The 23839-nt window shown below is 35.9% G+C and overlaps 1 protein-coding gene across 3 annotated transcripts in view; it reads left to right on the plus strand.

The window, feature by feature from the left end:
• Nucleotides 1-23839, plus strand: part of LOC101787307 (killer cell lectin-like receptor subfamily I member 1) — a 39487-nt gene that overhangs the window by 13783 nt on the left and 1865 nt on the right. Inside the window, exon 8 of one of the 3 annotated variants that reach the window (XM_063238213.1) lies at nucleotides 689-23837. The exons of the other annotated variants lie outside the window; for them this stretch is intronic. Within the exon in view, the coding sequence (XP_063094283.1) occupies nucleotides 689-699 (11 nt within the window). The 3' untranslated portion in view covers nucleotides 700-23837. Of the gene's footprint in view, nucleotides 1-688; nucleotides 23838-23839 lie in introns of those variants that run through there. 3 annotated transcript variants of the gene reach the window in all.

Raw genomic sequence — 23839 nt, forward strand, 5'->3', positions numbered from 1 at the left:
TCTTATTGCCTTCAAATTAGTTGCCTATACCTTCAGACTTGCTACTATCGCACAGAATGGAACAGAGTCTAATCAGTCAAAACAAGATCTTGGGAGTATTATAGGACTTCAAAACAAGTTAATAGGAGATCAAAAAGAGTTACTACTTTATATCCTAATTTTTTAAATTTTTCCCTTAATTAAAATAAACATAAGAAATAGCTAAATAATTTTTTTAAAGAATAGTAGTTACCATAGTGTCTGTCTTTTTCCTTAAAATATTTGGATAAAACTTCATATACTATAGCTTCAAATATTTCCATATCAAGAAGCCCAGAATAAAGCCTTTCTAATTAATAAGTGAAAATTTTATATGTTTTTTTTTTGTAGTTCTGTATTATGTGTAACCTTACACTGCTTTGTTTTGTTTTGTGTTTTTCTCTTTTTCCTCTTAAATAAAAAAAAAAGACTATGGGAAGTGCATTAGTAAGGAAAAATTGAATATGGAGAAAGGAAGGGGAAAGATTCATGGTATGTAAATCTTGGATGGCAGAGGAGAATGAATCCAAATAGAGATGAAATTACAAAAGAATAAGTAGAGCACTACTTTTTAACAAGACACAAGGAAGATAGGATACATGCACATAAGATGATGGCTAAGAGATTTTTTTACTCTGATTACCAAATCACTTTTTTCTCCATGTTGTAGGCCACCATTAGAGGATAACAGAGGATATAGAAACAATATATGGTAAGAATGTGTAATAAAGTGATGACCAGAGAAATATAACAAGATTTCATCAATGTCAAAAAATTTCATGTTGGAGATAGTAATTTATATTGCAGTAAATCTGTCCTGACCTATAAGTAGTTGCTTAATTTCACATGATAATTTTTGCTGGAAAAATTATGGCAAAAGGAGCATTTGAGTGTCTTGAAAAAAGTATTTTGAAATAACATCACTGAAACAATCTCAACATGGAAAAAAGTGAGGAAAGGCAATGACTGATAGGTCAAAATAGCAAAATCAGACTCAGATGTAGAGAAGTTAATGAAATAATAATATATTTTTTATGTTTGAAAACAATGAATAAAAAATTTAGAAAGGGATGGGAGAGAATGTAATAGATTTTCTTTGTGGCTTTGGAGATTGAACCAAGAGCTCTCACACTGAGCTACATAATTAGTCTTCACATCCCTTACTCTGTGTGTGTGTGTGTGTGTGTGTGTGTGTGTGTGTGTTGAAATGTGAGTTTGTTGTTAAATTACCCAGTCTAGGTTCAAAATTATTATCTCCATCTCAGCCCTCCAGTGTTGCGATGATTGTGGGTGTCTCATTTTATGCTTATCAATGTCTCATTTTATGCTCATCAATGAATATACTCATTGATTATTTCAGTAACTGAATGTGCTTTTAAGGAGGGGCCTGGGTGTGCAGAGGAGGGGCTGGGCGGATCTGGGGTGCCAGCATCAGCCTCCCCGTGTGTCTGGAGGACTGTGGATATCTCAGGAAGCAGGGGAGGACCGCAGGGTCCAGAGGCACCATGGCCTGTGGTGAGTGCTCAACGCACTCTGCCCAAAGCCCAGACTGTTCTGGACCCTCCAGGCTTCCTAGTGCAGTGAAGTGGAGAGGTGGGTTTGAGGAGTCTACATCCGCCTCCTCATCCCGGCTGCACTTGGATAGCTGTGGAGCTTCCAACGGGCAGGTGGGCGCACAGTGTCCCTGAGACCCAGCTTATCTGAAACTGCAGAGTTCTGAACAGGCAGAGGAGGGCCATTGGTTCTGCAGGCCCAGTGGCTTGGGGTAATAGGGTGCCAGAGTCTCAGGAGCTGCAAACATAAAAGGGGATTTCCAACAGACCCTGAGGAAGCTTTCAAATAACACTTGAAACACAGAAATATAGGAAAATGACAAAACGAAAGAGAAAATTACAACCTCAAACCTCCAGCCCATCTCAAGAAACCCTAGGAGCAATGTATATAGAAGAAAATATATGCCATTCACCTCAAATATCGGACACAATAGCTATTGAAATTAACAAGCAACTCCGGGAAGCTTTAAAGAAATTCAAACTCGAAATAATCTCCCAGGTAAAAGAAGAAATGATAAAAGAAATGAAAGAGATTCTGAATATATCTAAAGAAAACACAGATAAAAAATTGGAGGAACTAACAAAAAGATAGAATCTCTAGACAATCAATATAAGAAACAAACAGAATACATAATGCAGATGCACAGAGATATACAGGAAATAAAAAACTCCACTGAAAGTTGTAAAAACCACCTTAATAAAAGTGAAGCTAGAATTTCAGACCTTGAAGACAGGATTGCAGCTAGTGAACAGGAAACGAAAGATCTTTTAAAAATAACAAGGAATCAGGAAACAACAATTCAACAACTGCAAGACAATGCAAAGAAAAATAACATAAGAATGATAGGGATTAATGAAAAGGAAGGAGACAACATAAAGGATGTCAAGAGGATATTTAGAGAAGTAATAGATGAAAATTTCCCAAGCATGAGATCAGAAACCGACATTAGGATCAGTGAAGCATATAGAACTTCAAATAGTCATAACCAAAATAAAACTACACCAGACATATAATAATCACCATCCCAGAAATCCAACACAAGAAGAGATTATTAAAAGGTGCCAGAGAGAAAAGACAGATCACTTATAAAGCAAAACCTATCAGAATCACAGCAGACTTCTCAGCACAAACAATAACGTCAAGAAGAGCATGGAGTGAAGTATTCCAGATCTTAAAGCAAAATGATTTCCAACCTAGACTGATGTTTCCTGCAAAACTGTCATTCAAAATTGATGGTGAAATACGATACTTCCATGACAAAGAACAGCTGAAGAACTTCATGAACACCAAACCAACCCTGTAAAAATATTGAAAGACAGTTTAGATACACAAAGGAAAAAAACCACTAAGCAAAGCAGATAATTAAACAGAACAGAAAGATAAAGATGCAACAGCAGAGAGATAACATGTCAACAATAAACCAGCATTTAACAGTAATAACAATTAATTTAAATGGTCTCAATGCACCAATCAAAAGAAACAGAATAGCAGAATGGATCAAGAAACAAAATCCAACCATATGCTGTTTACAGGAACCCATCTAACCCAGAAGGATACTCACAGACTGAAAGTCAAAGGATGGAAAACAATACTTCATGCAGCAGGAATCCAAAAAAAGGCAGGAGTAGCCATTCTGTTTGCAGACAACGTGAACTTTAAACCAACAATGACCATAAAGGACAAAGAAGGTCACTACATACTAGTAAGGGGAAAACTCCAAGAGGAAGAGATAACTATCTTAAATATATATGCACCAAACTCCAGAGCACCCAGTTATATAAAATAACTATTAACAGAAATGAAAACTCAAATTATCAGTAACACAATTGTAACAGGAGACCTTAATACGCCATTGACACCAAGGGACCGATCAACCAGACAGAAAATGAGCAAAGAAATAACAGAACTGAATCACACCTGCAAACAAATGGATTTGATAGATATATACAGAATGTCCCACCCCACAACATCAGAATACACATTCTTCTCAGCAGTACATGGATCATTCTCTAAAATAGACCATATATTAGCTCACAGAACATATTTAAACAAATGTAAGAGAGTTAAATTATCCCTTGCATGTTATCGGATCATAGCGCTCTGAAATTAGAAATTAATGATAAAAGATACTGCAAAAATCCCACAAACACATGAAAACTGAATAACACACTCTTGAGTAATCAGTGGGTCACAGAAGAAAGTAAAGAAGAAATTAAACAATACCTAAAAGAAAATGAAAATGCAGATACAACTTACTGGAATTTGTGGAATGCAATGAAAGCTGTCCTGAGAGGAAAATTTATTGCACTGAGTTCCCACATCAGGAAAACAGAACGAATAGAAATAAATAACTTGATGCTACACCTCAAACAGCTAGAAAAAGAAGAGCAAGTCAAGCCCAAAGCCAAAAGAAGAGAGGAAATTATAAAAATCAGAGCAGAAATCAATGCAATAGAGATTAAGAAAACAATCCAAAGAATCAACGAATCAAAGAGTTGGTTCTTTGAAAGAATAAATAAAATCGATAAGCCCCTAGCCAACCTTATTAAAAAAAAGGGAAGAAAAAGCTCAAATTCATGCAATAAGAAATGAAAAAGATGAAATCACTAAAGACCCAATAGAAATACAGAAGTTCATCAACACCTATTTCGAAAACCTCTACTCTCGAAAGTTTGATAACACAGAAGAAATAGACAGATTCTTAGAAACATATGAAGTACCAAAGCTAGATCAAGAGGATGTAAAACTGTTGAATAACCCAATCTCTGTTAATGAAATTGAAAATGTAATTGTCCTTATCTACAAAGAAGAGCCCAGGCCCAGATGGATTCACTGCAGAATTCTACAAGAAATACAAAGAAGACCTAATGCCGACACTCCTCAAACTATTCAATGAAATTGAAAGGGAAGCAATCCTTTCTAAGTCATTCTTGGAAGCAAGTATTACTCTAGTACCAAAACCTGAGAAAGACCCAACTTAAAAAGAGAACTATAGACCAATCTCCCTAATGAACACAGATGCAAAAGTCCTCAATAAAATATTGGCAAATAGGATGCAGCAAATCATCAAGAAGATTATACACCATGACCAAGTGGGATTCATCCCAGGAATGCAAGGATGTTTCAACATATGTAAGTCAATAAATGTAATCCACCATATCAATAAAGCCAAAAGTAATAATCACATAATCATTTCTATAGATGCAGAAAAAGCCTTCGATAAGGTCCAACATTTATTCATGATAAGAACTTTACAGAAAATTGGAATAGATGGTCTTTACCTCAATATAATAAAGGCCATTTATGACAAACCAACAGCCAGCATCATACTAAATGGCCAAAAATTGAAAGCCTTTACTTTAAAATCAGGCACAAGACAAGGATGTCCTTTATCACCACTCCTATTTAATATAGTACTGGAAGTACTAGCCAGAGCAATTAGGCAAGAAAGAGAAATAAAAGGGGTAAAGATAGGAAAAGAAGAAGTTAAATTATCATTGTTTGCAGATGACATGATACTCTACATAGAAGACCCCTAAACTCCATTGAAAGGCTCTTAGATACAATAAATAAATTCAGTAATGTGGCTGGATACAAAATCAATACTCAGAAATCAATAGCATTCCTATACACGAACAACAAAATCACAGAGAGGGAAATAAGAGAAACTACACCCTTCACATTAGCAAGCAAAAAAAAAAAATGAAATATTTAGGAATTACGCTTATGAAAGAAATGAAAGACTTCTACAGTGAAAATTATAATACACTGAAAAAAGAAATTGAAGATGATCTCAGAAAATGGAAAGACATGCCTTGCTCATGGATAGGAAGAACAAACATTGTGAAAATGGCCATTCTCCCAAAACTCTTATACAGATTCAATGCAATCCCAATAGAAATACCATCAACATACCTTATAGATCTAGAGAAATCACTCCTAAATTTCATCTGGAACCAGAAGAGACCTAGAATAGCTACGGCAATTCTAAGCAGCGAAGACAAAGCAGGAGGCATCACAATCCCTGACTTGAAGTTATACTACAAAGCAACAGTAGTAAAATCAACATGGTATTGGAGTCAAAACAGAGCCTAAGATCAATGGAATAGATTAGAAGATACAACCACAACTACAAACACACTCAACCACCTTATCTTTGATAAAGGAGCCAAGCAGGTTCGCTGGAAGAATGACAGTCTCTTTAATAAATGGTGCTGGAAAAACTGGCTCTCCATTTGCCAAAAACTAAAGCTAGACCCATGTCTATCACCCTGTACTAAATTAAAATCTAAATGGGTCAAAGATCTGAATATTAAAACAGAAACACTAAATCTATTGGAAGACAAATTGGGTAGAAACCTTGAAGACATAGGAGTAGGTGGAGAATTCATGAACAGGACTCAAACCACACGAGAAATACTTCCCAGAATCAATAGCTGGGACCACTTCTTATTAAAAAGTTTCTGCATGTCAAAACAAATCTACAGCATGGTAAAAAGAAAACTCACTAACTGGGAAAAGATCTTAGTGAACTCTCTCTCAGACAAGGGACTCTTGTCAAAAACATATAAAGAATTAAAAAAACTCAGACCCCCAAAATTCAAAGATCCAGTCCAAAAATGGGCATCTGAGATGCATACGCACTTCTCAGATGAAGAAATGCAAATGGCAAATAAATACATGAAAAAAATGTTGGAATAGATGGTCATCATCTATTATTCATTAGTCATTAGAGAAATGCAAATTAAAACCACACTGAGATACCATCTCACTCCTGAAAGAATGGCCAGGATCAAGAAAACCAACAACAACAAATGCTGGAGAGGCTGTTGGAAAAAAGGAACTCTCCTACACTGTTGGTGGGAATGTAGACTGGTGCAGCCTTTGTGGAGGTCAGTCTGGAGATTTCTCAAAAAGCTCGGATTTGAAGTCCCATTTATTCCAGCTATTACACTTCTAGGCATATTCCCAGAAGAAGTGAAAGCATCATACCACAGTAATATATGTGCACCTATGTTTATAGCAGCACAATTTGTAATCGCCAGATCTTGGAAACAACCCAAGTGTCCATCAACTGAGGAATGGATAAAAAAGTTGTGGTATTTCTATACAATGGAGTATTATTCAGCTATAAAGAAGGATCGCATTGAGATATTTATCAATAAATGGGCGCAGCTTGAGACCATACTCATAAGTCAAATAAATCAATCTCGCATGTATGAATACCGAATAGTTTCCCTAATGTAATTAATGATTCAAATATATAAAAATATGTGGTAATCATGATTCCCCATTATGTGGCCTTGAAGCCTTATAAAGTTTTCACTTATTAATTGGAAAGGCTTTATTTTAGGCTTCTTCATATGGAAATATTTGAAGCTATAGTATATGAATTTTTATTCAAATATTTCAAGGAAAAAGACAGACACTATGGTAACTACTATTAAGTCAGGTTATTTGATGGTGAAGCACTAGGTTACTGAAACAGTCATGCTTTGACCTGTATTGTTATACTGTTATGTCCTGTTTTATCTCAATCTCTCCCTTATTCATTAAAAAAATTATTTAGTTATTTCTTATTTTTTTTAATTAAGGAGAAAAATTAATAAATTAGCAGGATATATAATAGTAACTTTTTTTGATTTCCTATTAACTTGTTTTGAAGTCCTGTAATACTCCCACTATCTTGTTTTGACTGATTGGACTCTGTTCCATTCTGTAGGATAGTATCAAGTTTGAGGGTATAGGCAACTACTTTGAAGGCAATAAGATTCACTAAAATGCCCATTCTGGTTTGACTATTGTCTCCTTTGGAAGTCCTGTAATGTTTACAATGATTAAGTTTTATTGGTCTTGTTCTCTACTGTTTTGTTCAACTTTATAATATCTAATGAGATAGACAATTCTTTTTAAGGAAACAAGAGACATTGTTGATAACCATTGTTGATAACCTTGTACTCTGTTTTACATCATGTGCTATGTCTATCCTTGGTTTTGACTGACAGCTTTGTTTTGCCATATTTGACTTTATTCTCTCCCCCTCCAAAAAAATAATAAGAACTAAGGAGTAATAAAACCCAAAATGTATAAATTTCATTGTAAAAAAGAGAGGGAAAAAAAGAGCTCTAAAGGATACAACAGCAAGTGTGTTTAGGGGTGTTAAATAGCAGACCATATTAATGTTTTTGGTTGGATCATTGAACACAACTGTTTGCAGTCTCACTGTTTGAATGTTCACTTTGTATGCTTTGATACTGTGATTTGAGCAACTATCTCTAAGATGATAATATGTAATCTATTAACTGGTGATTTCTTACTGTTTTTTTTTTTTTGTAGTTCTGTATTACTTGTACCCTTACTTTTTTTGTTTTGTTTTTTCTCTTTTTCCTTTTAAATAAAATTTTTAAAAAAAGGAGGTGCCTGGTTGTTGGAGGCAGGACACTGCAAGTGTGACCTAGAAGGATTTGTTCTTGTGCATTATATGACATGTTATTAAATCATAGTTTATAAAGTATCCATAAAATAAACTAGTTATTTGTTGATTTTATAATTTCAAATAAATTTCTTAAAATTTTTTATTTCAATGAGACAATTTTAGTTTTTAAATTCTTAAACTTCACTGGGAATGAAGAAAACTTACTGCCTAATGCTTGTGGGTAGTTATCTTACCCATCATGATCCACATTGGTTTTCATTCACTGAACAAGTTAAAAAAATACCACCTGTGCATTAAATAACATTGCCAGATCCAAGATGTATGAACTGAGGTAAGGTCTCTGTAGCAAATGTAGATATTTTGGTTTTTGTTTTGTATTTTAAAATACATATTCTCACTGCTAACAGCTATGTAGGACTATATGTCAGGTTAGCATCATATAGTCAGGTTGATTTGCTAGCCAGTGATCATATGAAAGGAAGCTATTTGTTTTGGTTAAAAGGAAAAAGAACTTTATTCAAAGTTATCTATGAACAGAGGGAGAGGCCTTATTTGCCCAAATCACCCTCTCACAGTGTCCCGCAGTATTTTATAGCAAGGGACAGAGTGAACGGGGAATACCACGAGTGAGTGCATGTGCTGAAGCTTCCCCTTTGCTCCATCTTCACTTGGTGTCCACCTTTCCTGTGCAAAGGAAACTTGGCCCAGACTTTGGGTCAGAACCTGTATATGATGTCATTTCATCTGGGCTGAGGAGATAAGGGGTGTACTGATTATACACTCAGCAGGAGGAAAATTAAAAAAAATCTAACTTCTAAAGTTTAATTTGGCATTGGTAACTACAATTCCCCTCTTCTTAAACTTAGCTCCCCATCTTGAGGTTCTTGGGATGCTGCATCATCTGGCTGCTCATCTAATGGTGGACTGGCATATGGATTCCATCAGAGGTAGCAGAAGCAAAACCAAAAGAAAAACCAGATACTTGCTCCTGCAAAGTGTCACTTAAGACTGGGAAGCAAAGTACAAAAGAAAGCCCAAGTTAGACGATAACTACGAGTTGCTGCCCCTATTAGAAGGGCTTTTGTTTTTAGGCAATTGTGTTTAACAGTGGTCCCTACACTCTTTGGCACCAAGGACCAGTTTCAGGGAAGACACTTTTCCCATGAACCAGTATGAGAGGTGGCTTAGGGATGATTTGAGTGTATGATATTTATTGTGGATTTTACTTCTATTTTTATGACATTGTAACACACAGTGAAAGAATTATGCAGTACATCACAATACAGAATCAATGAGATTCCAAAGCTTATTTTTCTTTTCTTTTTTATTTTGAAAACCAAAACAATATATATGTAATAAAAATGATGATACAGAATTTCAATACCATACAATAGGAGACTAACACCGATTAATACATTGTGTATTGTTATCTTTAAAGTAGTTGTCCAGTTTGTAAGATATAGGCAAGAAGAAAATGATCAAATAATTGAACAATGAAAGCACAAACTGTTCTTTCTGCTGAACTCATAGAGATTAGTTGTACAGTTATCTATCTTGTGTGTGTATATCTACACATATGTAATATATATATTATATATATCCATATATAATTTTTCAACTAATCAATTTATCCTCTTCAACACAAAATCAATTAACCTTGCTTATTCACAAATGGATGATGGATCCATGTCCCCTGGCTTGAGTTTTATGAGATTGTGAAGCAAAGTCCACACTTCTTTGAAAGCTGAGATAGATGATCTGAGAGAAGGAAGACCCTGGCTCTGCCTCTTTCAAAATCTCTGCCAATTTTGAATGATGTAAAAACAAATAAATAGCCCTACTCTTTGTTCATTATTTTCATAACTCCAGTTTGGCTTTGAATGCAGCCCCTTTATCTGCTGACTTGAATATTGTTATTATTTTCCCCTGAAATGATTGACTGAGTTCATGGAGCACGTTGACTATGTCAAAAAACTAAGCCAGTTTTGCAGCTCACTCAGTGTCCCTAAAATATGCTGTCAGAGGTGACTAGTTTTCAAAGGAAATTTCTAGAGTAGCTCTCATAGGTCAAAAACTCTGCTCCAAGATGTACCTTTAAAAATTCATCTCACATCTGTGTTTGAAAATGTGTGCTTTCTGCATTCATCTCCTTAGTGAGCTGCACAAACAGACTTGAGTTAAGGGTATGTAATTTAATGTGGTGCATAATTTTAATCGAATGTTGGGAAGTGTTTTAAAACTCAGATTATCTTTCTCTATAGATGAAGCAGTGCTTGGATTTACATATGGAAATGATTTCTTTGAGCTAAGTAGTGAAACCTGAAAGCTTGTCCAGTCATGGCAGCCACTTCACTCATGAATATACTGGCACAAAAATGATCAGTTTCACTTCCCTGATATGTAATCATTCAAAGATTTGAACAATCCTGCTGCTGTGGTTTTGACTGGCAACAAATCTGCATTTTCTTATGATTAGATCAATACATAAAGATTAGTAGGCTTTACTGCTTGTCTTATTTTCAATATACAAAGAGACCATTGGTGTTTCAAACACGGGTTTGTATTTTTACTGTTTCCCTTTGTATTTTGCAAATAAAACAAAGCATTATTACTTTGCAGTGAGAATTTTGTAATGAGAATATAGACCACAGCTTTTAAGTTATGGATCTATTATGGAATTTAAAAATTGCATAATTCTAATATCACTTGAAAGAGCTGTAAGTTTAACTGATAGTAAGCTATAATTTCAACTAATGAAATTTATTATTGGTGACATCACCAACACTGCTTCTTTTCTTACCACACTGTGGCATCTTTTTAAAGGTATTCCATTTGTCGTTGTTCTGCAAGGCTGTATGTTGGGTTCTGGATATGTGGTTCCCTGTGTTGGGCTTTGCTGTTACCCTAAGGTTGTCCAGTGAATCATCACTGAATCCCAAACAAGGAGGTGAGGAGTACCAAGGGACATCAGGAAAAGTGGCACTGAAAATGCTTTCAAGACAGATTTTCCTTGCATGGAAGAACTTTCTTGGGTCTACATGTTTTCCATTCTCCTGGATATCTTAATCCTGGAATACTCAAGGTTTCAAAGTATTAGAAGTAAGATGACTGAAAACTCTATATGAAGATTGCATCATGGCTGACTATGACAGTGGCAGTTGAGGAAAACTTAGAAGACATGAGGCAGGAAGTGTAGGTACCAGAAATGGGGGATGCAAACAAATCCAAATATGGAAAGGCCAGTAGGAAAAACTCAACATAGTTTTCAATGTTCTTAACACTCCTGCCTTGTAATTATGCAATTTCTAGCACATGTCTACCTATGCATCCAGGCTAGCCAAGGCCACAAATTGGTTTCACAGGACCAGTGAGTGCAATTTAGGGCTCCCCATCTAATTTCAGGGCAATTAAATGGTCTGTTGGAGACCAGTATTCAACCTGCAAAGTTTTGGTTTTTGTGTCCTGTTCAGGGAGTATCCCTAATGTATAGTAGAGATAGGTCAATGAGAATAAGAGTGACTTTTTTGTTCCCAACATAAAGGAGCCTACCAATAAGTTGTCCTACAGTTGCAGTTAACCATGCACAATTATCACATATATGAAAGTAACTATCCTTATGTCTATGATATAATCTTTATTCTTACTTAATAAAGTTCTATTAGAGTCTGTAGAGAGGCTTCAGTGGCACTTGAGAAAAAATTTACCTATGTCCAGTATCATTAAAGGTGTTAATTTATAGGCCACTCAGTTACCTTGTGGTGGTGGGCTAAGCTATGAACCACTAAACTTTTTCCTGTCTCATTAAATGAACCCTTATAGATTATCCCAGGTAGCTCCTTGAAATGGGGATACTCATGAAGGAGGTCCTAATATACTTGACAATGGAACAGGCACAGATATTTGTCATAACAATTCGCATATTCTTGTGCCCACACTAGAAAGAAGTTGCATTGTTCTGTAAGAGATACAGTAATTAGTAAAAGGACTAAGAGTAACATCATAGATTACTTATTTGAAGACTGTTTTGTTTTTGAACAAGAATTTTAAGTCTTCTGTTGGTTCACAGGAGTATTCCAAATGTTGCTTGTACTCAGCACCAGTCTCTGGTTCCCAGGGCTTGAGTTGAGTATGTTTTATATATGAGTCAGGCCTGCCACCTTGATAGCTATTGGAGTTGCAGAATCATGTGCGTCCTAGAGCAGGAGATGTTGGGACTAAGACTGGAGATGATGATGAGGGAAGGTACTTTACCATTACTAAATCATGAGGGTGGAATGTGGGATTCTCTTTTCTTAAGCTGAGTTGTTATTAGTTGTTCAAGAGTCTGTTGTAATTTAAATTTTATTTAAAGAAAGATTAAAACAAAACAGAAAATGTGTAAAAACAATACATACAATCCAGAAAAAAAACAGTAAGAAATCACTAGTTAATGTTTACATAATGTCCTTTTACAAATAGTTGTTCAAGATACAAAAGTGGAACATACAAAGTGGGAATTCAAACAGCGATACAGCAAACAGCTCTCTTCAAGTATCCAACGAAAACTTAGTGATATGGTTTCAATCCTATACACTTAAACATACATGCCATTATCCATATCTTCACTTATGTTGAGATTAAACAAACTAAAGCAGGCTAAAGTCATTCGGAACAAAGAATAATAATATTGCTGGATTTCATATCATGGCACTCTGGGATCAGCACTGGGTACTGTAGAGTCTTTTTTAAAAATTTTTATTTAAAAAAAGACTAAACAAAACAGAAAACAGGTAGAAATAACACATACTTTCAAAGAAAAAATAAACAGTAAGAAATCACTAGTTGATAACAGATTGTCCTCTTACAAATAGTTATTCGAGATACTAAAGTGTAGCATATAAAGTTGGGATTCAAACAGTGAGACTGCAACCAGTTCTGTTCAACTATCCAACAAAAGCTTAGAAACATGGTTATCAATCCTATACACTTAAACATACATGCAGTTATCCATATCTTCAATTATGTTTGAGATTGAACAAAACCAAGCAGGCTAATATTACTCTGAACAAAGTATAATACTATTTCTGGGTTTCACATCATGACCCTATAGGATCAGCACTTGTTACTTTAGTGTCTCTTTTTCTTCAAAGTATCTGTTCATTTTACCATGTGTCGTAAGATCAGGTCTCATACACTGCAGCTGCCCTCCTGAAGGAGTGAGTTGGGCCAAGCTGTGGTACCCCATTTCGGCCATATTGATCACCCTTTCTCACCCTGAGTGCACATCACAGCTGCCCGCCCAGAGGAGTGAGTTGGGCCGAGCCGCGGGACCCTGTTCCAGCCTTGTTGACACTCCAAGGGCACATCTCAGCTGTCTGCCAGGGAGAGCCCTGGGCTTAGCTGTGGGACCCTGCTCCAGCCTTGCTGACTGCCCTCTCTCAGCCGGAGGGTACGAAAGCTGCCCCGCCTGAAAGAGGGAACTGGGCCAAGCTGCGGGAACCTCCTGCTGCCTTGCCTGCGACCTTCTTTCTACCTGGAGAGCACTGGCAGTACTGCCACCACCTGGAGAAGGGAGCAGCCCTGCTAAGGAAGTCTGAGGCCTACCTGGGCCATAGAAGGACCCCCTACCAGCCTGGGGAGCTTTGCCATCCAAGGAGCTGGATAGTTACACAACATCCAATCCCTGGGAGAGTATGAGATCCTTGCTCTAGGGGGTTTGGGGCCCACTGGGTTTGCAGCCACACTACCTTGTGCTTAGTTGGATTTCAAATTGCCTGGACCACACCAGGTGGCCTTCTTTCCCTCAGGGGAGCTTTGCTGCCAGAAGGGGGAGCTGTGTAGCTTGAGGAGGCTTTAGGTCTACCTGAGAGGAGCCTGGCAACCTTCTTATAATCCCGGGGGCGTCACTGCCTAGGAGGGAGCTACACTACCAGAAGATCCCAGGAGCCCAGGACATAGGAGACAAGTTACAACACATCCAGGGGAAGCTTTGGAACAACATTTGAAATGCAGAAATATAGGAAAATGACAATTTGAAAGATCAAAATGAAATCTCAAACATCCAGTACACCCCAAGAGAGCCAAGGAGCCATGTACATAGAAGAAAATACATGCCATATGCCTGAAATACCTGAAATAATAGTAACCGAAATAAGGAAGCAACTCTGGGAAGCTTTAAAGGAATTCAAACTAGAAAAAATCTCTCAGGTAAAAGAAGAAATGACAAAAGAAATGAAGGAGATGCTGAACATATCTAAAGAAGACACAGTTAAAAATTGTAGGAACTAAACAAAAAGATAAAATTACTGGATGAACAATATAAAAAACAAACAGTATATAAAGCAGATACAAAGAGATACACAGGAAATCAAAAACTCCATTAAGAGTTGTAAAAACCACCTCAATGAATGTGAAGATAGAATTTCAGACCTCGAAGACAGTGAACAGAAAAGGAAAGATCTTTTAAAAACAACAAGGAATCAGGAAATAACAATTCAACAGCTGCAAGATGATGCAAAGAAAGACAACATAAGGTTGATAGAGATAAATGAAAAAGAAGGGGACAACATAAAGGATGTCAAGAGGATATTTAGAGAAGTAATAGCTGAAAATTTCCCAAACATGAGATTGGAAACTGATATCAAGATCAGTGAAGCATATAGAACTCCAAATAGCCATAACCAAAATAAAACTACACCCACACGTATAGTAGTCACCATCCCAGAAATGGAACAAAAGAATAAAATATTAAAAGCTTCAGAGAGAAAAGACAGATCACCTATAAAGGAAAACATATCAGAATCACAGCAGACTTCTCAGCACAAACAATAAAGTCAAGATGAACACAGAGTGAAATATTTCAGATCCTAAAGGAAAATGATTTCCAACCTAGACTGATGTACTCTGAAAAACTGTCCTTCAAAATCGATGGAAAAATATGATACTTCCATGACAAAGAACAGTTTAAGAACTTCATGATCACTAAGGCAACCCTGCAAAGAACACTGAAAGACAGTTTAGATACACTTAGGAAAAAAACCACTAAATGAAGCAGACAATTAAACAGAACAGAAAGATAAAGATGATGCAACAGTGGAAAGAAAACATGTCAACAATAAACCAACATATAACAGTTATAACCATTAATGTAAATGGTCTCAATGCACCAATTAAAAGAAACAGACTGGAAGAATGGATCAAGAAACAATATCCAACCATATGCTGTCTACAAGAAACATATCTAACCCAAAAGTATACTCACAGACTGAAAGTCAAAGGATGGAAGACAATACTTCATGCAACAGGAACCCCCCCCCAAAAAAAGTGGGGATAGCTATTCTGTTTACAGACAATGTGAACTTCAAACCAATAATGATCAGAAGAGATAAGGTCACTACACACTGGTTAGAGGAAAATTTCAAGAGGACAAGATAACTATCTTAAATATGTATGCACCAAATTCCAGTCATATAAAACAAGTATTAACAGAAATAAAAAAACAAATTAGCAGTAATACAATTATAAGGAGATCTTAAAACACCATTGACAACAATGGACAGATTAACTAGACAGAAAATCAGGAAAGAAATAACAGAACTGAATCACACCTGTGAACAAATGGACTTGATAGACATATACAGAGTATGCCTCCCAACAACCACAGAATACACATTCTTCTCAGCAGTAAATGAGTCATTCTCTAAAATAGACCATATATTAACTCACAGAACATATTTAAATAAATGCCAAGGAGTTGAAATTATCCCTTGCATGTTATTGGATGATACCACAATGAAATTAGAAATTTATGATGAAAGATACTGCAAATATCCCCCAAACACATGGAATGTGAATAACACCCTCTTGAGTAATCCATGGGTCACAAGGGAAACTAAACAAGAAATTAAACAATACCTACAAACAAATGAAAACACAAATACAACTTACCAGAATCTGTGAGATGCAATGAAAGCTGTCCTCAGAGGAAAATTTATAGCACTGAGTTCCCACATCAGGAAAACAGAAGAAACACAAATAAATAACCTGATGTTACACCATAAACATCTAGAAAAAAGATGAGCAATTCAAGACCAAAGCCAAAATAAGAGAGAAAATAATAAAAATCAGAGCAGAAATCAATGTGATAGAGACTAAGAAAACAAAAAAATCAATTAATCAAAGAGTTGGTTCTTTGAAAGAATAAATAAAATCGATAAGCCCCTAGCCAACCTTATTTAAAAAGGGAAGAAAAAGCTCAAATTCATGCAATAAGAAGTGAAAGAGGTGAAATTACTACAGACCCTATAGAAATACAGAAGATCATCAACACCTGTTTCAAAAACCTCTACTCTCAAAGGTTTGATAACACAGAGGAAATAGACAGATACCTAGAAATATATGAAGTACCAAAGCTAGGTCAAGAAGATGTAAAACTGCTGAATAATGCAATTTCTATCAATGAAATTGAAAATGTAATTAAGTCCTTACCTACAAAGAAGAGCCCAGGCCAGACGGATTCACTACGGAATTCTACAAGAAATACAAAGAAGACCTAATGCCGACACTCCTCAAACTCTTCAATGAAATTGAAAGGGAAGTAATCCTTCCTAAGTCATTCCTGGAAGCCAATATTACTCTAGTACCAAAACCTGAGAAGGACCCAAATGAAAAAGAGAAATAAAGACCAATCTCCCCAAAGAACACAGATGCAAAAATCCTCAAAAAATTATTGGCAAATGGGATGCAGCAAATCATCAAGAAGATTATACACCATGACCAAGTGGCGTTCATCCCAGGCATTCGGGGATTCAACATACATAAATCAATAAGTGTAATCCACCACATCAATAAAGCCAAAAGTAAGAATCACATGATCATTTCTATAGATGAGGAAAAAGCATTTGATAAGGACCAACATTCGTTTATGGTAAGAACCTTGCAGAAAATTGGAATAGATGGTCTTTACCCCAAAATAATAAAGGCTGTCTCCGACAAACCAACAGCCAATATCATACTAAATGGTCAAAAATTGAAGGCCTTTTCTTCAAAATCAGGCACAAGACAAGGATGTCCCTTATCACCACTCCTGTTTAATATACTACTGGAAATACTAACCAGAACAATTAGACAAGAGAGAGAAATAAAAAGGGGTAAAGATAGGAAAAGAAGAAGTTAAATTATCATTATTTGCAGATGACATGATACTCTACATAGAAGTCCCTCAAAACTCCACTGAAAGACTCCTAGATATAATAAATAAATTCACCACTGTGGTTGGATACAAAATCAATATTGAAAAATCAATAGCATTCCTCTACAGTAACAAGAAAAATCACAGAGAGAGAGAAATAAGAGAAGCTACACCCTTCACACTAGCAACCAAAAGAATGAAATATTTTAGAAGTACTCTCACAAAAGAAGTGAAAGAACTATACAGGGACAATTATAATACACTGAAAAATGAAATTGAAGATGATCTAAGAAAATGGAAAGACATCCCTTGCTCATAGATTGCAAGAATAAATATTGTGAAAATGGCCATTCTCCCAAAACTGTTATACAGATTCAATGCAATCCCAATAAAAATACCATCAACATACCTCATAGAACTTGAGAAATCACTCCTAAAATTCATCTGGAACCAGAAGAGACCTAAAATAGCAAAGACAATTCCAAGCAGCAAAGGCAAGGCAGGAAGTATCACAATCCCTGACTTGAAGTTATACTACAAAGCAACTGTAATAAAATCAACATTGTACTGGAACCAAAACAGAGCCGAAAATCAGTGTAATAGATTAGAAGATACAACCACAACTACAAACACACTCAACCACCTTATTTTTGATAAAGGGTCCAAACACTGGAAGAACGACAGTCTTTAATAAATGGTGTTGGAAAAACTGGCTCTCCATATGCCGAAAACTAAAACTAGACCCGTGCCTATCACCAAGTACTAAAATAAAATCTAAATGGACTAAAAATCTTAATGTTAAAACAGAAACACTAAATATATTGGAAAACAAATTGGGTAAAAACCTTGAAGACATAGGAGTAGGTAGAGAATTCATGAACAGGACTCAAACCGCACGGGAAATACTTCCCAGAATCAGTAACTGGGATCACCTCTTATTAAAAAGCTTCTGCACGTGAAATAAATCTCCAGTATAGTAAAAAGAAAACCCACAAACTGGGAAAAAATCTTAGTGAGCTTCCCCTCAGACAAAGGACTTCTGTCTAAAACATATAAAGAATTTTAAAAATCAAACCCCCAAAATGCAAAGACCCAATCCAAAAAATGGGCATCTGACATGAATACACAATTCTCAAATGAAGAAATACAAAAGGCAAATAAATACATGAAAAAATGTTCATCATTACTCATTAGAGAAATGCAGATTAAAACAACACTGAGATTTCATCTCACTCCCTGAAAGAATGGCCAAGACCAAGAAAACCACCAACAACAAATGCTGGAGAGGCTATGTGGGAAAAAGGAACTCTCCTGCTCTGTTGGTGGGAGTGTAGACTGGTTCAACCATTGTGGAGGTCAATCTGGAGATTTCTCAGAAAGCTTGGATTGGAAGCCCCATTTGACCCAGCAATTCCATTTCTAGGCATATTCCCAGAAGAACTGAAAGCATCTTACCACAGTGATATATGTGCACCAATGTTTACAGCAGCACAATTTGTAATAGCCAGATATTGGAAACAACCTAAGTGTCCATTAACTGAGGAATGGATAAAAAGTTATGATATTTTTATACAATGGAGTACTAATCAGCTATAAATAATGATCACATTGAGATATTTATAAATAAATGGACGCAGCTTGAGACCATACTCATAAGTGAAATAAATCAAACTCATGTATAATTACTGAATAGTTTCCCTGGTGTAAAAACTGATAAGAATGCCTTAAAGTATGTGGTAATCATGATTCCCAGTTACATTGGTTTGAAGCCATATAGTGTTTTCACTCATTAATTGGAATGGTTTTATTTTTGGTTGTTCGATTTTTTGTCTGTGATTGTACGAATAGCTATTTTGAAGAAAACAAGCCATTATAATAGCTAGTACTGATTTAATTCAACTTGTTTTGAAGTCCCATCAAGCTATTGTACAATGGTTCCATTAGTTTTAACATGTTGTATCTTATTATATTTTAATATATGTGATAGTATAAACAAAATTTTTATAGGCAAGGAGATAATATAGAAACCATTGTTAGTTTTCTGTTAGCTGGTTCTAAATCCCCTGTAATATTTTCATTCTCTTGAATGGTTTCACACTGTCTTGGTATGTTTGATGCTATAGTATATGAAGTTATACTCAAATATTGCAAGGAAAGAGATACTATGGTAACTAATATTATGTCAGGTTATCTGGTGGTGAAACACTATGATACTTAAATTGTTCTGTTCTGAACTGTGTTATTCTGTTGTTATGTCCTCTTTTATCTCAATCTCCCTTTTTTCTTTTTTTTTAAATTAATTTATTTTTTCTTATCATTTTTTTATTAAGGGAAAAATAAATTTGAAAATAGTGAGATATATTATAGTAACTTTTTGTTTTCCTATTTACCTGATTTGAACCCCTGTACTGCTCTCCCCATCTTGTTTTGACTGATTTTACTCTATTCTGTTTTGCTTGATAGTATCAAGTTTGAGGGTATAGGCAACCACTTTGAAGGCAATAAGATTTACTATGATGCCATTATGGTTAGACTATTATCTTCTTTTGAAATCCTGTAAAGTCTCCAATATTTAGTTTTTATTGACTTTGTTCTGTTCTGTTTTGTTCAATTCTATTATACCTGATGATACAGGCAACTCTTTTTAAGATAGCAAGAGGCATAATGGTAACCACTGTTGATCAACTGGTATTCTGTTTTTACATCACGTACTATGTCCATCTTTCTGTTCTAACTGAATGTTTTGTTTTGTCACATTTGGTTTTTTCTCTACAAAAAAAAAAAAACAGTAATAAGAGCTGTGGGAGTGATAAAACCCAAAATGTGTAATTGTTATTGTAAAAAAAAGAGGAAAAGAAAGTGATCCACAGGATATAACTGCATTTATATTTAAGTGTGTAAGATAGAAAACCATACTACTAACTGTTGGATCACTGAATAGAACTGTTTGCAATCTCACTGTTTGAATGTTCACTTTGTGTACTTTAATTTTGTAATTTGAAAAACTATTTCTAAGATGACAATATGTAATCTATTAACTAGTGATTTCTTACTGTAATTTTTTTTCTTGAAATTCTGTATTACTTGTACCATTTCACTGTTTTGTTTCGGTTTTTTATCTTTAAATAAAAAATGATCAGGTCTCATAAACTGTTTATAGATTCTACACGTACATGAGTCTTAACATGTATTTCTATCCTTTCTATATTAGAGGGAGAAACAAAAGAAAGCAAGATAAAACAAAACATATTCCTATAAATACATGAAACAAAAAAGACATATAAGACCATTGTACAAGGAGTTCTACCATAGTTCCTGTGTTGTTTCTTGTTATCCTCAATAGAATTGGCAATATCATCAGACATAGTACAATTCAATATATCAGTGCATAACAGTATTAATAAAAACCCAATTTTTATACAGAATAAAACTTCAAAAACAGGCAGTTATCAAACCAGAATGCATATCATAGCAAGTCTTGTCATCCTCAGTGTAGTTGCCTATACTCTTAGACTTGATACTATCAATAGTATCAGTTTTGAATAAAATCTGTTGATACCAAACAGCAATCAAACCAACCAGAATTAACTAAGATCAGTCATGATAAAACAATATAAGTCATACAGGGCTCCAGATTGAGATAATAGGAAATTAAAAATGATTACTGTGCTATATCCTGATGTTTTGAGGATAGCTGTCTGTGCCCTCAATTCTAATGCAAGTAGACAAACTGGAACAGAATAAAATCTATCAAAAAAAGGAGTAAAATTTATCTAAGCAGAGTGGTGTGAGTAATGTGGGTTTTAAATCCTGATACACTATTAACAATATCTTCTGCTATCTTTTTTAAAACTCTCTCTCTCCTCTTTCACCTCCCCAAGGTACACTGTGTCATTTTGGGTCTCACCAAGACCCTTAGTTTTAAATTGTAGTGGGGGACAACCTGCTATTTACCTAAGTGGTTCTGAACCTTCTCTCTCCTGGACTTGATCTCCAATTGTATTCCTTTACCTATTAAAGCCTGTCTTTCCAACCTATCTACAAATACTTGTCTAGCTGTTCCTATTACTCTCTGGTTCTCTGTCACATAGAGCACTGTTTTCTCATATTTGATTTTCAGTCCCTGTACTCTTTTCATGTTAATTACATTTCTTTTAAATAGCAACTAGGTAGACCCTGCCTCCTGATATACTGTGGTTCTTTTTTTTTTTTAATTTAGTGAAACAAGGCCATCTATATTAGACATTATAACCAACATTCTCTGCCTCATTTCTGTTATGCTCTTTTTTTGCCATCAGTTGTCTGCTTATCTTCTTCTTTCTGTTTTCTGCTTCATTCAGTGAGGCCTCTCTGCTACTGTTCCTGGAATCCTAGTACTTTTCTCTCTCTCTCTCTAGGATGCCCTGCAGTATTCTCTGTAGAGTTGGATTGGTGGTTGCAAATTTCCCAAGTTCCTCTTTGTCTTGGAAGCATCTTGTTTCTCCATTAATTTCTAGAGACAGTTTATCAGGGTATATCAATCTGGGATGGAGGTTATTTTCTTTCAGGGCATGGAATATTTTGCTCCAGGCTCTTCTTGACTTGATGGTTTGTGTCAAGAAGTCTGCTATTATTCTGATGGGCTTTCCTTTATAGGTTATCTGTTTCTTGTCACTAACAGCTTTTAATATTCTATTCTTATATTGAATTTTTGGAATCTTGATTATTATATGCCTGAGTGTATCTCTGTTTTGGTTGTAGGTGGCTGGAGTTCTGTTTGCCTCATATAGCAGAATATCATTTCCTTTTCCTATGTTTGGAAAGTTTTCCTTAATTATTTCTGTGAATAAAATTTGTAGTTCCATTGTTTGTACCCCAGCTTATACATTCACATTCTTAATTCTCAAGTTATAGATCCTGTTGTCATCTTCTAACCTTTGTATTGTTACTGTTTGCTTCCTTGTTATTTTTAAAAAGTTTTCCCTTTCATAATCCCACATTGCAAACCTGCCCTCCAGTTTGGATATCTATCATTTCTTTCAAGCAGATTTGCCATCTTTCCATAGAGTTTTAATTTCCTGGTAATCTCTTTGGATCTGCTTCATGTATTCTATATTTTGTTTATATTCTTCATCAAATGGTTCTCTCCTTTGTTTGAGTTCCTCCTTTCTTCCATCTGTGTCTGTTTGAGGAGTGCTTAGTATATCCTTTTTAATCTTCTTATATCTTGCTTTACTTGGCTAAATATTTCACTTTTGAACTCTCTATGAGGTCCTGAAGATATCTCTTTATGTCCACTGGTGCCATGTCTGATATTGCATGTTTGCTGTTCTTATTCTCCTTTGTATTTACCTGTCCTGGATCAATGTTCTCAGGGTTGGGACCTGGATACTTTTTGTTTTTGCTTCCTCTTCCCATCTTTTTTGTTTCTTCCAGGAGACCCCAGTTTCTTTCTTTTATGGTTACAATTCTTCTGAAGCATGCTGGCTAGGTGACCTTTCCCACTGTAGTATGCTAGTGAGTCACAAACAGGCACACTTTGTGCCTCTACTTCTAAGTCTGTTTCCATGTTCCTGTACATGATTGTGAACACAAGGGGCTTCATTGTTTGTGGTCTGCAGGGTCCAGTGCCCTTCTGGTGTCTGATGAGTGCTGAGGCTGCTGAAAGTTTCCAGGAGATGGAAGTGTCCCAGAGATACTGCACTGTGCAACATGCCCCTGGGGCCAAGCCTGCAGAGCTTATCTTATTGCTTTTTGAATCTCTCTCTGAGGGGAGGCAGAGACTGCACCAAGTCTGCTCCCAGAGGGGAGGAGTGACCTTAGAACTCAGAAACGTGCCAATCACATGATGTGCAATGGTAAAGTAGGATTTGAACAAGAACACAGGCCCCACAGCAGGGAAAGCAGATCTGGATTGCAGGTACATGGAAGAAGCATGCCCTCGCCATGCCCTGAAGAGCCCAGCCCCCCACTGCATCCCTCAGCATGAACTGCTCCATCATCAGGTTAGAAGGGGACACCAGGAAGCAGGACTTATCTTTATTTACCTTGTTTTCTGTGGCCACAGATGAAGACTTGGGTGGCTCTGCTGATGTGTATTATTATAATACTACAGGCCTCTCTGAAGGAGTCCAAGTCTGGGAATGATTTCTGAGACTAAAACTTTTACCACTTCTTGTGCTTTTTATGTTCTGCAAGAAAAGGCCTCAGTACAGTTTGTGAAAGTATCTATCCAAACCACTAGTTATTAGAGCTCCTTACTCACTGGCATATGAATAAAACTGAGCTACCAATGTTTTCCAGGATATTTACCACATTTCTGTATAACTGGAGGAGTTATGGCCTGGTTAAGAGGATTGTTATTTTGGTAGAGCTCACATGTCTTAACTGTCTGATGTATCATCTAAGAAAACCCCTTTCCTATGAGTAACTTTATGGTTATTTTGTGGGACTTTATCACTCCCAAAGTAAAAGGTTTGTTGTAAAGACAGTAATTTTCCATCAACTTGTACCAGAAAGGAACAATTTGCCAGCATCTGATTATTATCCTGATGGAGGAAATGACACCTGTTGGAGGGAATCCATTCTATTTCTGACTGGGAGTATTTGGGTGGAATATGATGAAGGGATCTTTCTTAGATCAAGGGGACTGAAAGGGAAACCCCCTTTATTGAGCTTTTTTT

The sequence above is a fragment of the Cavia porcellus genome, unplaced genomic scaffold (assembly GCF_034190915.1).
Source record: "Cavia porcellus strain 051 isolate PalLab524CR breed Dunkin Hartley unplaced genomic scaffold, mCavPor4.1 scaffold_27, whole genome shotgun sequence".
Lineage (NCBI taxonomy): Eukaryota > Metazoa > Chordata > Mammalia > Rodentia > Caviidae > Cavia > Cavia porcellus.